We start from the raw sequence: 18,661 nt of genomic DNA on the forward strand, positions 1-18,661 counted from the left end.
CTCCACTTTAGCATCTGCGGGCAGTTCAAGTTCAGCGTTGATGTGCAGCTCGACAGACTCCAATCCTGAATCCTCCATCTCCACCATGGGGACTGAGAGGATAAAAAGCACACTCAGCACAATTTCTTTGACCGGATGAAGTGAAATATTTGCATTGAGAACATGTTTGACTGGCTCCACTCTGAGACAGACCTGAGGGATGTCCTAGGAAGAAAATTAAAGCTTGAATGTAACCTGCTACGGACCAGGTTACGCCTTCAGCATCCGTTACCATGGTGATCGATCCACATTAGAAACAGTAAAAACTTTAGCTTTAGACTCAGCAGACCTCACTAACAATTATATTCAACATTAGCTGTAACAAGTTGTTGCCCTATGGACAGTCTTAGCTCCTTTGTTTGATGGTTTGCTGTAAGAGCCTGGATTAGCACGATGAAATAAGTAGGGCCTTCCCTAAAAAACATGTCATCCTAACACCTACTTACACCTTTCAGCATTCATTGTGCCTTCTGAAGAAAAGTGCGCAGGCTTTTGAAGAAAATCACAGACATCCAATAGTCAAACTGCAGTTTTAATCCACAATTTGTACATGCAAGTTTTACAGATGGGTGAACCTTTGCCCATACATACTTCTGAGAAACTCCACCCATCATGTTACTGACCAGTTCCTTAATAATCTAAATTGTTACAAAAATATATCTCCAGGTGGACAGAAATGACTGTGAAAAAGGTCACAAATGGCTGACAGCAAGTATCCTCTGACCGGCATGTACAGCACTGACCTCGGACTTTCAGCTCCACTTGTTTCATCATCAGGATGTTTCCCTCCCTGCTGTAGGCGGTGCAGGTGTAGGTCCTGTTGTCTCCATCTGTGGTACTGTCCTTCTTGCTGTATAGGGCCGTTCTGATGCACGTGGACCTTCATATTTGAACTGTCCTTCCACTCAAGTTTAGGGTTTTTAGGGAGGCGAACTGTGGTTTTGCAGGGCAGCAGGATAGACTCCACCCCTGAATCCACCTCGGGGACTGGGAGGACAACACAGCACAAAATGAGCTGAACAGACAGCAGCAGCACTGAGCACATTTTCTTTGACTGGATGAAAATAAAACTGTGAAAATAAAACAAAATGTCTGACTGGTTCCACTCTGAAATATTTTCCATTGGTTTACTAAACAGAGACAGTGTTGTCTTTAGCAGCAGTACAGCTTCTTTAAGAATTCAGTGTTACTGTCACATTTCCAGAGTCAAAGCTTTATTTCAAAGAGCAGCAAGATGTTCACCACAGGAACGCTAAACTTACCTGAGGGGTGTCCTATGAAGCACGTTCAACACATCATATAAAACCAAAAAGCACAATCAGAGATCATCTTCATCAGGGTGGTGACGATGGAGCTGGAACACTTTAAATGTGAGCCATAAAAACATGATACTCTACAAGTGCATTCAGCTCTGACACTGTCACATCATGAAGGAGACGTGGAAATCACTTTGTTACACAAATCAAAGTCAAATCAGTTCTATTGATGGAATATTGTGTGATCAATAGACTGATCAGTTTCTAATCTGTCATCTATCAGCTGGAAATCCAGCATGTCAAACAGACTTGGCAGCAGATTAGGACCAAACACAAACACATGGAGACTTTTTCTTCACAGCAGTTGCAGGTAAACTGCAGCAACAATGCGACTCAGACAGTTTCTCTGTAACTGCAGGGCTTCCTGCGCTGCTGTTAGTCAGACACGGATCAACAGGTTGTGGATAGAAAGCAGATTCCTTCAGCAGAGGATCCATATCACACTTGAAACCTAACCCACGTCTTTGTGTCTCTACAGCTAAACTCTACAAGGACTCTGATGCTCTGTGGGGTTAACTAGTAAACTGTACAACATATATTTCAAGTGCATAGTGACACACTATTTAAACGGATCCAACTTTATTAACAGGAGACAAAGATTGTAACATTTGTAATAACCACATGAAGTGTATTAATAACTAAGTGTACTGAGAGCGCTTAAAATATCTGAAACTCATTCATTCACTTACTGATATTAGTGTAGAAACAAAATTGTAGACAAAGATAAAAAAAAAAAATCTCCATCTCAAATTAACGCAGGTCTTCTGCTCGATGCTCTCCTGTATATAAAACTTTCAGGTCCAAAGTTGGTACATATACAATGACTCCAGCAACAAACATTTTAGCTTCACATACCAAATACTTTTAAAGACATATTTTCTGAAGTCCAGATGACTTTTACCCCATTGAAATCTGAAGCAATGATTTAACATGAACAACTACTGAAAGTAAAAGCCTGAAATATTCTCACTGGTTTCACTAAATCTTCACTAATAGCACAGTACTGCTACAAGTAGCCTGTATAGGTTTGTGCATCCCTCCATAGATATGCCTCACAGATCATCACTGAGCCACCACCAAGCCGGTCATGCTGAACGATGTTTCAGGAAGTGTAACGTTCTCCATGGTTTCTCCAGAGTGTGTGTCACATGAGTGTAAACCTGCTCTCGTCTGTGAAAAACAGAGGGTGATAGTGGAAACCTACCAATGCTGGTCTTTTATGGCAAATGCTGAAAATGTTTGATTTTTCTACTAAATAAAGCTGCTTTAATTATCTTTATATACACACTGCAAATGTGCTGGTATGAGTTGGCACTCCCTCTTTTGAAGGTTGAAGGCTTCGTTCGGCGTGACTGTCTGGGCTGATATATTGTAGAAATGACGTAGAGTGCAGAAGGTTGTTTGCAACACGCTTACACACACAGATAATGGGTTTTCTCTCTGGGTTAGAGAGTCTGAACAAGATATCCTGAACCAGAGCTTAGAATCAGTAGAAGAACAATAGATAATAACATTAGATTATCAAGGCTAGGCAGGGGTTGTTTTCTTTCTGTCTCTTACAGAGGAGAGAAGATGCCAGACGAGGTCGGACATGGATGGGGAAGATTCGCAGGGAGACAGCAAAACTGCCACGTCCGTGTGGGAGCAAGATGGCCATGATAATCTTTGTTATTGTTGTGGTATAAAACCTGTACCACCTGATTCAGTGTCATCCTTTTTGTGAACAAGATGCTTGATTTCACACAGAGGTCCACAGCACTGTGTAAACTTTTTAACTGCCAAAGCGAATTAAAGCTTTTTAAAATACAGATATTTCCTCCTGAAATTCCTTCTGAAATTTTTGAACACGACAGGCGCCACAGTGCTGGTCAGTGAGCACAGGGTCCACTGGAGGATGTCAGACCTTCAGGTCACCCACATGAAGTCTGTTTCTGTTTGTTTGGTCAGAGACATTCACACCAGTGACCTGCTAGAGGTCATTTTGTAGCTCTGGCAATGCTCATCCTGTCCCTCCTTGTGCAAAGGAGCAGTTACCAGTCCCACGTATGTGTTAAGGGCTTTCTACAACCCTGTCCAGCTCTCCTTGTGTAACTGCCTGTCTCCTGAAATTTCCTCCATGTTTTTGAGGCTGTGCTGGCAGACACAACAAACCTTCTGGCAATGACATCATTGATGTGTCATCCTGGAAGAGTTGGTCTACCCGTACAACCTGTGTAGGGTCCAGGTATGGGCTCATGCTACCAGTAGTGACACTGACACTAGTTAAATGCAAAACCGTGAAAAACATTCAGAGAAGATGTCAATTATCTGTAAAGCCCTTCATGTCTTGGGGCTGTCTCATTGTGCTGTTAATTTCATTAGCATCAGAACAGCTGAAATTGATTAACAACTCAGAAAATATGGAGAAAAATTAAACTGAAAAAAAAAAAAAAAAAAAAAAAAAAAAAAAAAAAACACCACACATCACAACTGGGTGTCATGACATACAAGTGAAAACTAAGTATGTTCTTAACGCTACCCTGGAACTACAGAACTGACCTCTGACTTCCAGCTCCACTTTTTTCTTATTCAGGATCAACCATTCAGGATCTTTCGCTCCCTGCCGTCTGCTGACGGTGCAGGTGTAGGTGTTTGTATCTCCATCCGTGGGATGTTTCAGGGTCAGAATGAAGTTTCCAAATTTCAGCAGGTTTCTCTTCATCTTTGTTCGGCCTCTGTAAAACTGGTGCTGTTCTTCAGGCTGGTCAGAGCCGTTCTGATTGTTACAACCCAGCTCAAAAGCCGCAACATAAAAACAGAGATGAATAACAGAGTGTGGGTGAGAAGAGGTTTCATCCTAAAATGGAAAACCAGGTTGGCTAAAATGGCTGGTGCCACCAAGGCAAAGACTAGTGCACTGCCGGAAAGCTTGCCTCAGGTATGCTTTTATCCACACCTGACTAGGTGTGGCCAATTAGCACCAGCTGAAAACACTGAGACGATTAAAAGCTGCAGAGGGACGTAACACTGATACACATGGACCTTCCTGCCATCTCTGTCCTTCCACTCCACTTTAGTGTGTTTGAGGAATCTGACTATAGCTTTGCAGGGCAGCAGGACAGACTCCACCCCTGAATCCACCTCCACCTTGTAATCTGAGAGGACAACAAAGCACAACATGATGACATCAGCAGCAGCTGTGATGGTCACATGACCTCCCTGTCCCCTCCTTGTCTTCTAGTCTCAGTCAGATTGTGTCTCAGTTTGTTCCTGATGTGTTCCTGACTCGTTCTTTGGTAACTAGTCTGCAGCGTCCTGTAAAGTGCTGCAGACACGTTGGATGAAGAAGAACAGACAGACTGAGCCTTCACAGTCGGCCATGTCTCACACATCAGCACAGAAACCATGAAGATCTCGTGTGTCTGAACATCTGAAGCTCTCCACCACATGACTGAGCACAACTCAAGGAGGAACATTTACTGAAGCTGCTGCAACATTTACTGTCAGCACATGTTTCCATGTCAGCTGCTGTTTACCACCACAGAAGAAGAACAGCTTGTCCACATGCAGCCTCTGTGTCAGATCAATGCAGTGAAGCACACACACTGTTTAGTAAAGTCATGCTGTGGAGCTGTTTCACTGATCAATGACTGAGTCTGAAGGAGTGTGAACCACATGTTTGGGGTGTCCAAATTCCTGGGCTGCATCCTTCGGAGGTCACATTTGTAGGCCGATTACATCACAGTGACACGACGAAGGCTATCCAAATTCGTAGACTCCTCCAAATCCTTTTTTCCCAAATTTAATGGATGGGTTGGGCGTATCCTTTGTGGCTCACCATATCCCAGAATTCATAGTGTGGGCCAGCCAATTCCAGTTTCCAACAATGGCGGCCGCTACTTATTTTTAATATTACTCTTATTACTCTTTCTGGGTCACAAAATAAACTTTTAACATATTTTCAGGCGAGAATGTAGCTGAGTAAACTTCAAATATCTGCTCGTGTATCAAGACATCACATATTTGAAAAAGTGGTCCGACGTTTTCGGAGACGTCTGTTACCCACCAGCTCGATAGCTAGCCGGGGCGAGAACAGCGAACTCCCGGCACAGCGTTTTCAAACCCCCCAGGTTTAGCATGATATATAAGTCACTCAAAAACTCAAAAATGTTATTGTTTGGCTTTTTTCAGTGTTTTATTTGTTTGTAAGTAAATCGGTTTGGCTGAGATTAAAGTTATGGTTTTCACACAGCTGAATAAACGTCAAACGGAAAACTGATTAAACAGAAGTGTGAGACTGTCGAGAATTTACACCAGTGTCCCGTTATATTATAGATAGCAAGGAGCAGACGGCCGAGTTTATTAAACTCCACCAAGACAGCTGGTGACACAAACTAAAGGCTGAAGAGCCAGACCAGGTAGACCACGAAGGCCGGGTCCTCAGGTGGATGCAGCCTATGAATTCGGACACCCCTACAGTCAAGGAGCCACCAGAGGACACCTGCTAACCATCGGCATTATGGGTAGTGTAGTAGGACACACTCACCTGGCATGAAGTACTGCATAAAATGAAATAAGACAATCGCGAAAACCACACAAGGAAGCAGGAAAATCAGAAGAAACACGAGAAGAAGACAAAACAGGAGAACTGCGTCCCAGAATGACAGTTGTTCTGTGGAGAAAAAAAGACTTCTGATCTCTGACCTCTGTTTACTGCATTGACCTCTTACCTCTTCCTACAGGACTGACCTTCGACCTGCAGCACAATTTTCTCTCTCAGGATGTCTTTATCTCTGTAGATGGTGCAGATGTATCCTCCACTGTCTCTCTCTGTGGGTTTTTTCAGGGTCAGACTGAGGTCTCCAGTTCTCAGCAGGTCTTCATTCATCTTCGTTCAGTCTCTGTAAACTTCGTCCTGAGTAGGGATGGGTATCGTTTAGGTTTTATCCGATACCGGTGCCAAATCGGTACTTTTGAAACGGTGCCGGTGCTCAAACCGGTGCTTAAAGAATGGAGAACACAAAATTGGTCCAAAAACCTCTCATATTCAGCTGGTTTTTTGTAAAAAGATAACAATGTTAGCCTTTTCTGCAGCTATGGGGCATATATGGTATCACTCTTAGCTGGAATACAAACTTTATCCAAAAACCTCTCATGTTTAGCTGTTTCCCTCTTTTTCTTTGGTCATTTTAGCCTTTTTGGCCAGGGTGAAGGGAGCATCTGCCATCAAACAAGAAGACAGCCGCATGTAGCTATGATGATGTTTGCTAGTTCACCTTACATGCATTAATGTAATAACGTGGTTAGCCTACTCAACGTAAATTACACACGAACAACATTAAGCTACTCACGCAGAGAAGAACGGCTGCTGCTGCCATCAAATACGGCGCATTTCTCGGCTTTTAAAAAAAAAAAATCGCTATCCGTCGCCAGGTGTTTCATCGGATTTGAGGTGTTACCTCCTTTGACAGTATCACAGTATCAGCTTAAAGCACTTGTTGCAGGCTGCTGAGTTTGCATATTTTGCTGTGAAGTACAGCCAGACTTTTGACCGCTTCGCCTTGGGCATTTTTAATCTGTAGCTCTGCTCTAAAAGAACGCACGTACCTGGCCCCGCCTACTATCCTCGGAAACGTAAAATGATTGGCTAGAAGTGTATCACAGCTCAGGGGAAAAAAAGCACCGAAATAAAGCACCGAAATGTGCGCTGCTTTTCGGTCTGGTTACTACCATTTATGTCAGAACCGGTGCCATCATGGCACCGGACACCGGTACCCATCCCTAGTCCTGAGTCATAAGGTCATCATTTCTGTTAGAATACTCATGGACTGTGATGAGTCCGAGGTCAGAGCGAGTCCACTCCACTGTGGTGTCCTCAGGCAGGTCAGGTGTTGTGTTGCAGGGCAGGATGACAGACTCTGACCCTTCCCTCACCTTCACCTCCACCTGCTGGTCTGAGAGGACAAGAAACCAAAACAAACTGTAGAAGCAGCAGAAAAATGTTTTGTGTTGGGTGTTGTACAAAATGTCATCTAGTAATGTATGTACAGAAATGTGTGTGCTAAGCCTCTCTGAGCTGAACACACACATCTGCGCACAAGCTGAAGGACCTACATGAGTGTAATGTCACATTTTCGAGAGGCTGCAGCAGTTCTCTGCAGTCATCTTCTGCTTTGTTGTTTGTGTTTCCACTGAGGTTACATCTGTGCTAAATGATGCTGCGTGTTTCATCAGTACTTTTTGAACACTTAAGGAAGTAATTTTCTTCAGTTTGACCTCTGAATGCAGTATTGCCTTTTGCCCTGTAATTACAGAAGGTGTTGGGCTTGTTGCTGACCTTTGACCTGCAGCTGGATGTCTCTGAGTCTCCGTTCTCTCCCTCCAGCACTGATGGAGCAGGTGTAGTTGCCGCTGTCAGTCTTTGTGGGTTTCCTCAGAGTGAGGCTGAAGTCTTTAATGATGAAAGCGTAACGATTCATTGATGTGCGTCTGCTGTAACGCTGGTTTTGTCCTCCAACATCGTCTCCTTCTTCTCGTCGTTGATGTACAGATTTGGGATCGATGTCACTGCAAGTCCACATCACTGTGGTGTCCTCAGGTATAAAACCTGAGAACAGACAGGGCAGCAGGACAGACCTTTCCCCCTCATTTACCGTACGCCACCACAGCCAGAGCATGCTGGGAAACTGAGGACACACAAAGAGAAACTCAAATCAAATGTTTTGGGTTTGACCCAGAGTTTAAATGATGAATGAAAAGTAACATTTTATGCAGGATGTACGCATGTGTAAGATAATTTTATGTGTTCTCAGACTGTTTCCTATCTGTGTGTGGATTGAAGCATGGGCTTGTGAGTCCTCAAACATAGCACACACATCGCTGCACACATTTGTACATCTTAGTTTACGCTTGGGATCATATCATCTACATCTGAACGCTTTTGAGGCAAATTTCTGAGCTGCCGAGTCACCACACAGCAGAGCATGTCTTCTTTCTAATGAAGAACAGCAACACACTGAACCTACAATTAAAGTATCGATCAGATAGAAATACCAGCAATCGCATCGATATTATCGATACCTGCATCAGTCCACCTACATGCACTTTCAACCAGCAAAAAAACCCTCATAAATGTCTGTCTTTAAATGTTATTCTGAAGGTAACAATACGTCATCTGCATTTTCTTGGACTAAATGCCGCAACGAATTTTTGAAGTGATCAACAAGCCACAATGAGCTACTCATTAAATGGCATTTTTTAATTAATTTAATTTAATTATTAGTACTAAATTGTTTTCATTCTAAACTCAACACGTAGTCTGCTCTGCTAATATGGAGGAACTACACTGGGAGCAAACAAGAGTGGGGCAACAGAAAGAGCCACTCATACAGGATGTTTCCATACGGTGGAGTTCAATGCTGGATAAGTCAAGAGGCTGTTTTTGCTGCTTTAGACAAACAAAAGCACAAGCTAGTCATTTTAACTCCATCAGAGCTGGTAAAACTCCAAAAGCTGGCACTTTATTTGGAAATTATTATTATTATTATTTAAAGACAATACCATTTTGAAAATAAAATAAAATAAAATAAAATAAACGGCTTTTAAGTACTTTAAGTCTGCCCAATTTTGGCCAGAGATAGTATTTTTGAAATGCAGTTAAAATGCTTTTTTTCCCATAAATTAAAAGAGCATGAGTTTGCAATATTCATGTCCATGTCTATTATTTGATTCTGTTGCCCACCCTTTTAAATGAAAAAAAAAAAATTGTGCTTTGGGGCAAATTTTGTGTGATTAAAGGCGATTAATCAGTATTAATTAATCACAACGCCTCTAATTAATTAGTTTTTGTTTTTTTTTAATCGAGTCCCACCCCTAAAAATAAATTATGATGTCAAACATAATAAATTACTGTGAATGTCTCTTGATGCAGGTTATTGAGCTTTGAACTTCCTGGGGAAACTAGTTTTGACGCACATGATTAAATCACCTTCAAAAAAAACAAAAAGCACACCAACATATCTACTCTCTAAAACAAACAAAGAAAGAGAACGATCTCTCAGGATACTTTTCAAAGTTCAAAGCTGCAGTCATATTCATTGCTTCAAGCACTGGACTAACTTCCCAGCTTTTCCAGCTGCAACAGCGGAAGATTCTGTCATCTGTCTTTGCCTTCACCAAAACAACCATGGCAATGTCCTACATGCCGAACCGAGGGAAGAATGTGGTTCTTTTAAACACAAACCACAAGGAACCAGCAGCCAGTGATGGGGAAAAGAGGAAGCCTGTAGCAATCCTGGACTACAATAAGTGCAAGGATGGCGTGAATAACCTAGACAGGGTTGTTGCCACCTACTGTGGCTGCTGGCTGTCTTCTACAATGTCCTGGATGTCTCAGCATACAATACCTTTGTCCTGTGCAGTGCATCTGGAGTGGGAGTCCACTAAGATCTACCAATGAAGGGTGTTCCTGGAAGGGCTGGGTCACATGCTGGTGACTCCAGCAATTGCAAGATGGCCTTGTACCCCAGACACAAAAGCTGCTATTGTTGCTGGGATACAGCAGTCTGAATCAGAGAATGACCCACAGCCCACCGAAAAAAAATGAGGAAATGGTGTGAGCTGTACGCCCACAGAAGAACGGCAACGGCAACACACACACACACACACACACACACACACACACACACACACACACACACACACACACACACAATTTTGTACCAATAAAACGGCACTGACTGACCAAGTGGGAGTTTGAGTAATTCCCAAAAAAAAAGACAAAGGAATAATGCAAAAAAATAAAATAAAATCATTGTTATTGTTACTGGTACTGGCCTGTATTAGGTTTCATCATTAATACGCTGAAAAAAAAAATTATATATTACTAAAAAGTTAGTAATATATAATTTAACTGGTATTTGAAGGGTATAAGTTCTGAATTTGAATTAAATTTTGGTTTTTCATCACCAGGACTTGTGCTAATTTAAATAAAATCAAGTTAATGAAAGTGGAAAAATAGTAGTAATAGTAATTTCATCTACTTTTCTTTGGGTTTTTTTGTGCAGACAATGTATAATCGATGCTGTTGTTAATCGATTACATGTCCCAGACTCTACTATTAACAATACAAGATCCAGTAGCACTGCAAATATAGGAAATGGGTATTTTTGAGGTCGCCTTCCAACAAGTGCATTGTACAAACAAACTGGTGTTTTAAGGGTTAAAAATGTAAAAAGTAATTACTATTTTATACTTATGAAAAGAATCAGAATCAGAATACTTTATTGATCCCTGAGGGAAATTATTTTAGAACTGATGTTAGTTAAAAACTTGCAGTAAAAATAGCAAAAAAAAAAACTATTAAAAAAAAAAGCAGTTTATTTATATAGCACTTTCAGACAACTCCCAGCTGAAAACAAAGTGCTGTACACTTGACATGCCAAAAACGATACATTGAATAAAAAGAAAAAAGAAAATATAAGATGATTGGAATTAAAATAATAAAATCAGCACATTAGATTGAACTAAAACAATAAAACCAGGGTCATACAGTGTCATAAGCCAAGGAGTTAAAATGGGTTTTAAGACACATTTTAAAAGTGGACAACGAAGGGGCCTCTCTAATGTGCTGAGGCAGATTGTTCCAGAGATTATGAGCAGCATTAGAGAAGCCCTGTCCCCTCTGAGCTTCGTCTTGGACCTGCTTGGTACCTACAGGAGCAGCTGGTCAGCTGACCTGAGAAACCTGGGGGGTGAGTAGGGATGAAGAAGCTCAGAGAGGTAAGGCGGAGCAAGACCGTTTAAACATTTAAAAACAAACATTAGAATTTTAAAATGAACTCTAAGATATACAGGCAGCCAATGGAGTGAAGCGAGGATGGGAGTTATGTGCTCTCTTTTACGAGTTCTGGTTAAAAGTCGCGCAGCAGTATTTTGGACCAGCTGCAGACGAGAGAGAAGAGACTGACTAACTCCAAAATACAGAGCATCACAGTAATCTAAATGCGACGAAATAAAAGCATGGAGTAACATAGGTCTTACCTTTGCCAACGGCCTTAAATGATAAAAACTGGACTTGACAGTAGCTCTAATTTGAGTTAATTTAAAATCACTGACCATCTTAAAACCCAAGTTAGTAAAAACAGCTTTAAAATACTCTGCCAGGGGTCCCAAATCAATAGTGGAGGGATCACAAGGTCCACTAGGACCAAACACAATCACAACTGTTTTGCTTGAATTACGTCTTAGAAAGTTGAGGGATATCCAAGATTTAATGTCTTCTATACATAGAAGTGGTTTAATGGAGAAGCTATTTTTCTGCTCAGAGGCAGATAAATCTGACAGTCATCCGCATGACAGTGGAAGGATGTTGCATGCTTTCTAAGGATGGTTCCCAAGGGCTGTAAATATTAGAGATGGCACGATCAATTTGGATATCTGCCGATACCGATATGAATCCGATATAGTGTTTTTTTAATCAATAAAACTGTTTTTTAATATCTTGCTGCATTTTGTATAAGTTCAAACTCAAGTTTAAATAAACAACGACACTAAAGCTATTCTGTTATACAGGTATGTAAAAAAATACACTGCACCCAAAATATTTCATAGTTCAGCAACACTGATCAATCTAATAAACTTAAACCTACTCCATCCTCCCTATTCTGGTATTTTAAAGAGTAAGCAACCTAACTAATAGGGCTCTAAAACTACCAGCAAAAAAAAAAAAAAAAGAAAAAAAAAAAGGGAACCCTCCACCTCATGATGCTTAATCAACGTAATCCACTTTAATTTGATGCAGTGTGGAAAAAAAAATGCACAGAAATAAATTAATTTTCAAGAATAATTAAATAGATTCAACATCTTTCTTCTTTTTTTTTTTTTAATAAATAGGACAGGGGGAATGAATGAGAGAAAGAGGGGGAGAGAAAGAAAGAAAACCAAAGGGGAGAAGAGACGGTGAGAAGGGGGGGAAGACAGAGAAAAAAAAAAAAGAACTCCTGGGTCACCTGTATGGAGAAAAAAAAAAAACAAACAAAAAAAACAAACAGAGGAGACAGCAAACAACAAAGAGCAACATAATAATAGAGAAAACAAAGCACCATCACAATAAATTAGCTAGTCATAGATATCAATATTTACTAAATAATAAACGATATTGTGCAGCACGCAAGATAGACAGCGCACAGTGTGCTTTGAGGCAGCAGCCAAGAAAGCTTTAGTCCGCGTCTGTGAATACCCATGTGTGCATACCTGTGTGGATCAGCATGCTTGCATTCCAAAGGTTTCTCCATGTAATGATCTGCTAGGGAGTGTGGGGGGGCCACAGCCCCGTCCTCCAGGGTGTGAAGCGGGTATGGAGGAGATCAAAACTCCAGACATCCAGAGGCCCCCAGAACACAAGAGACCAAGGAAGACCAACAGAGGGGCAGCCGCGCCACTGTTCCAGTAAGAGCTGAGGAGAGTCCCAGATGAGGGCTCGCCCAGCAGCCGCGGAGCAGAAGTCAGGGGGAGTTGCAGTGACGCGCCCGTAAGCTCCGCCGGCCCCCAGCTGTGCCTGAGTGACCGAGCCCCAGGCCGAGAGGCCGGGGGCACCCCACCTCCAAAGGGGCCCGAGCGAGCCCCAGGCCCCAGGCCCCGACAAGCGGCCGCCAAGGAGTGAGCCGGTGTGTACCCGGACGCCCACCCCCAGACACAAAGAACCACCAACACACCGACACCTGAGGGAGTCCGCCACCGGCAGGGGAAGTGGTGGTGGGTGGAGATAGGCCTCCAAACCTTGGAGGGCCTGAGGTGTCCCCAGAGAGGTGGCGTCTGATACCCAACCTGACATATAGACACAGACATACAGGCACACACAGACACAAACATCCATTCCCACCCTCATGCTCTCATATGCACTCACTCCACACTCAACCAACGTGGAGACAGACATAAAGAGACGCTGTACACACGATCACACTCCCCAAGCGTACTCTACAAACCGGGTCTAGGTACCCTTGCCCCTGGAGGGGGGAATTGCACCCAGACCCAGGTGGTGTTACCCTTTTCCCTGCGGTGGGGAGAGGCAGACCACCCCGACTCCGCAGCAGCAGGGAGGCCCCACACCCCAGACCGCAGTCGGACGGCCAACTCCTCCTACTAGCCCTCCCGCTCCAGCAGGCCGCAGAGAATGGGGGTGGGAGAAGACTCCAAACCTCCCTCCACCCGCTCATTGTAGTGTTGATGCATATGTGTTCTAAGGTGCAATTAAAACCCAGGAGGGCCTGGAGCTACCTGCCAAGGAGCAGCAGGTAAGCGCATAGTCCCTCCTGCTAGCCCTCAATGACTAAGTGTATTTAAAATTGAGAGGTGGGCAACGACGTCAGGGGTGAGGTATACACCCTGATGGTAATTTGGACTCCGTGATTGTGCCCACCCCCAAGATCCTATATGTATGTGTAATGAGAGTGTGAATAATGTGAATGTCTAAGTTGTGGGATAAAATTGAGGCAGAGGCAGCCAGAAGGGGACGGGGGGGGGGGGGGGGGGGGGTAGCCTCCTCTGCACCCTGGTGACATACCCCCACTCCAAGGCCCTGCATGTGTGGGTGGTTGTGGAGGAGCGGGAAGAGGGAGGCAGCTGGAGATGGGGAGGGAAGGAAGGGAGGGGCAGGTAACCCCTCCCTGGGGCCAGCTCCAGGGAGGGGTTACCTGCCCCTCCCTTTCTTCTACAGATTTGCAGACTGCACAGATGGTACTTTCCCAAAGGAAAAAGTACTATAGCTTACTACTTAACAGTTACTATATACAGTAATGGACTTCTATACATTTTACATCAGATTAAAACTTTGGGTGTAAGATTCAGATAATTATTTATTAAAAGCTCGACATTTTAAATGAGAATAAGAAAGAAAAGTATGTCTTTGTTCCCCCCTTTTCCCTGTTAATGCCCTATCGGCCCCCCTGGCTAAACTTTGCTAGATCCGCCCCTGCACAGTTACCAGCCGTCAGCTACGTAGAAAAGGATCCTGGTGTAGAACGTAATATTAAATAAATTCTAACAACAGCTTATCAAGGTTAAAGGTGCTGCTGTTGTTTAGCGCGACATCCGCCAGTTTCCACGTTCTGGCGCAAAGTGGGCGATAAACAAACAAGCGAGAAAAGCCAATCAGCTGATCATCGATCAGTTTCATGATTGAAGTAGGGAGGGGGGAGAATGAGAGAAGAAGAGGCAGCTGTGCAGCAAAGACACAGAATATCTCCAGCTTTGTGTCTTTTTCCATTGTAGCTGAAGTCCAGGACAAACTGTGTTCCTTTTCATCTCAATACCAAACGCTCAATATTTTCTCTGAATACGAGAAGATTCCGTTTTTTACGGGACGGTTGGAAACTCTAATAACTAACCTTATAAATAAAATGAGATAAAACAAGTTCAACATCAATAATATCATAGCACCTGCCCAGCAGTATATAAACGTCATGCTAGCTAGTACGCAGAATGAGTTATTGTAACTGACTGTAAAAAGTCAGCATAACGAAAATAAACTCCACCTAAACTTGGTTTATATCTGATCCAGATAGACTGCAGGTCATAACTTCTTCTTTTTTTTCTTTTTTTTTTCCCCTGTCCCGTTTGGCTCTTTTGCCATCAGAATTATTGTCTAAAGGCAAAGAAAGATGACCAACGGATTTACTTCACCAAATTGACCATCCCAGCCTTGCCGTAATGGTCCATTTGATTCACCTTTTATTGTTTACTTCATTTTCACTTGCTGAATACGGGACAGACTTGACTGGGGGAAAGAAGGGGAGAAAGAAAGAGGGAAAGAGAAACAGCAGAGAAGAGGGACGGGGGAGAAGGGCAAAAAACAAAAAAAAACCAACAGAATAAGCAGACCAAAAAAAAAAAAAAAAAAGGGTCATAACTTCTTACCTGAAGTTCAGTTCACCGCCTCGGGTCTCTGCTCCTCCTGCCTTTCCGTCATCTACCTGCCAGCGTGTTGCATCTGCTGGCCTCCACCACTTGCTAATGTTACTGAATCTGTGGAAGCTCCGCAATAGCCACCACCAAACAACTGAGTTATTTTTAAACATCTCCCAGCATCTGGCCAATCCACCACCTTTCAGTGTTTATACCGTCACGGGAAAAAAAACGGAAACTAAAACAAAACAAAACCCATCGGCCCATAAAAACAAAAAATCACCATCGGCCCATCGGCCCGATGTCGCCATGTCGCAAGTCTTGTGAGGTGCTTTTTGATATTTAATGGATCGGATTACATTTTTTATTTCTCTCTGATATCTGATCCAGTAATTTAGGTCGATACGCAATATCGGATCGGTCCATCTCTAGTAAATATACTGAAAAAAGCAGAGGCCCTAATATTGAGTGCTGCAGGTCCTAAACTGAAGAGCGTCAGAAAAGGACTCATGCCCTAAAAAGTTAACACTAAAAGTCCTGTCAGAGGGATAAGACCTAAACCAATTCAAAGCAGTACCACGATGTTGTAAACGAGACAGTAAAATGTTGTGGTCTACAATGTCAAAAGCAGCTGTTAGGTCAAGGAGGACAAGAACAACATTATTACCAGAATCACAGGAAAGGAGGATATCATAAAAAAACCCTTAAGAGTGTTGACTCAGTGCTATAGAGGTTTTTCAAACCTGATTGGAAGACCTCCAAGATACCGTTCTCATTTAAAAAAAAAAAAAAAAAAATCCATCAATTGGAAATAGACAGAGGGGTCAGACTCAGGGGAAGAAATGAGAGAGTAGCTGTAACCTCAATGAAAAAACACATAAAATCATTAGACAGTTTATGAGAGGCCTCCAAACAGTCACTTTAAAATGAAGTCAATGGAGTTAAATAACACACGTGATTATTACTGTTGGAGGAAATGATCTTAGATAGGTTTTTTTATTTTAGCCTCTTTGACCATATCCTGATACGTCAGCAGTCCTTTAAGATTTGAAGAGACACCTGCAGTTTGTCCCTCTTCCATCTGCGTTCAGCTCTACAACACTACCTCCTCACAGCCCGAGTGGTGTCATTAACCTCCTAAGACCCGAACTCTTCCATGTCATGCATTTTTAATTTCTCTTTGCTATTCGGGCTGATTGGGACTTGATGAATGTAAAAACAAAGAATTATCTTTTTACCTGATTTTGCTCTACAGGGGCCTGATATCCACATATGAGGACATTCGTTTTAAATTTCAATAGAACAGTGGCGGTAAAATGTCCTCGTGAGTGGATATCAGGCCCTTTAGAGCAAAATTTATTATTTTGGTCTAGACAACCCAAAGTGTGATGTCCACATGTCAGGTCCTAGGAGGTTAAACCAAGGCTCGGTTTTAGCCTTGGGCTGCCTGGTGTTGAGATTAGCTAATTTGCAGTGCCTCAATAATGCTATGCTTTTTATTAATAAGTGTTATAAAGTTATTTAGTGTAGTATTAAGTGGACACAGCCCTGAAAAATAAAGGCATGAGACCATGTGTCCTTGGGGAGTAGAAAGCTGCAGACTCTCGCTCATGTTTGCCTGGGAAAAAGTAGATAAGAGGGACCATCTCTAGTGGAAAGTTACTGAGACACTGTTGTTTAGACTAGAGTGGGACGCCCTGTAATAAAACTGTCAGGGGCACACCACTATTTTGAGATCTGCAGCAACGTGTCATGCAGGACGCACCTCCCTTCAGGAAGTCATGTGAAAGAGAAATAAAGAGTTAAATGGTCTACTGAGCCGTGTTTTGTCTTCCATCAGATGCCTCTGAGGAATCAAAAGAACTCGGTGAAGTGTTGGTACTTAACACTGGTTTTTAATGGTGCCTCAGAGTTCAGGATAGCTAGGCAAGAAGATTCAAACCAGGAGCTGAGGTCCTCTGTGTCCAAGGGAGTGAGATCAGCAGGGTCAGACAGGCTAAAAGTAGAGGAAAACTGGGCGGCAGTGGAAGAGTTAATGATCTGACAGCGGCGAACAGTAGTTTGAACTGTAGTGTGTTAAAACACAGCATCAAATAATACAATCATATGGTCAGGAAAGGCAGTGTCAGACATTTCCACGTTACACACAGGCAGACTGTGTGACAAGACCAGGTTTAGTGTGTGTCTGTATTCGTGTGTGGGACGAGATACGGACTGGACCAGATTAAAAGTCAGATTTTAAAATCTCCCACAATGAGAACGTGATCGTTCTTATCGGCCCCATCTTGGATCACAAGGGTCACAGACCTAATCTGTTCGTGGCCAAAAACAAGCCGAACAGATATTGATTTTGAACAAATCCTGAGGGTTAAACTGTGGGCGGTAATAATCTGAGAATGACCTGATGTCATTTTCTCCAAAAGTTGTTAATATTCTGATGTGACTTAACGCTTATCAGCCCTGCACTCTGGCACATTGAGCTACTTCAGCACATAGTTAGCCTCCCCCATGGTAGAAACTCTCAAGCTTTCACCTGAAAGCCCGCAGTCTGTTAGTCCTGACCCTCTCAGACATCGTTCACACTCTCACAGCTAAAGTCAACATCATGAGGTCGCTGTTTTCCGACACTGAGTGAATTTATGGCGCTGTGATGTGACTGAGTGCAGATTAAACAGTTTAACTGAGCTCAGAGTTTCTTACCGCTCAGGAGGAGAAACAGCAACATCTTCATCCTCCTTTAAAAACCACAGCAGCCACAAAGTCCGGTAACCCTGGATGAAGCAGAGCTCCCACACACGCCTCACTGTGGCTCCTGTTCCTTGTGTTTTGTATATGCGGGGAAACACCCCGCTTTCCTCCAGCTGTAAGTACTGACAGTTGCTGCGTTCAAAACACCTCGGATTTACGGACTACATTCTAGAAAACGGGACAAACAGGATTTGTTTTGCTTCTCAGCACGTAGAACCATTCAAACACCACAGCATAATGTGGTGTCGCGATGAGGAATAACCGGGGACGGTAACTAAGATGTTGACAACGCCACCTGGGGGAGGGAGTTACACCCCAGGAAAGATTTCTCTAGCCAAAGTATCACACTGGCTACCAAAGCCCACAGACTCGTTATTAACGGCAGAGGTGAGACAGATGAATTTTACAAAGTTTATTAAGAACTACTACTAAAAACATAGAATTGTAAAATCAAAAAGGCACCTAAGGTAGCAGGGTTGAGACGGCAAAATAGATAATTAAAACACTTTATTAACAAAACGACCAGACTCCCTACCACGATGCTACCCTAAAAACAATCACAACATGTTAAAAGAATAACTAAACAAAATAGTGGAGATCGGCCACTTGAGGAGGCAACCTACAGGGAGGAGTGCCCAAGGGTGCCACCAATTACTCACCTGTGCAACTTCACTGCA

General features: G+C 42.9%; 1 protein-coding gene across 1 annotated transcript in view; it reads right to left on the bottom strand.

Moving 5' to 3' along the window:
• Window positions 1–18,044, bottom strand: part of LOC143414471 (uncharacterized) — a 51,774-nt gene extending 33,730 nt beyond the window's left edge. Inside the window, exon 1 of the mRNA XM_076878898.1 lies at window positions 17,937–18,044. Coding sequence (XP_076735013.1) covers window positions 17,937–17,967 — 31 coding nt within the window. The 5' untranslated portion in view covers window positions 17,968–18,044. The remainder of the gene's footprint in view (window positions 1–17,936) is intronic.
• Between the last annotated feature and the right edge of the window lie 617 nt (window positions 18,045–18,661).

Source organism: Maylandia zebra, linkage group LG3, assembly GCF_041146795.1.
Source record: "Maylandia zebra isolate NMK-2024a linkage group LG3, Mzebra_GT3a, whole genome shotgun sequence".
Taxonomy (NCBI): Eukaryota; Metazoa; Chordata; class Actinopteri; order Cichliformes; family Cichlidae; genus Maylandia; species Maylandia zebra.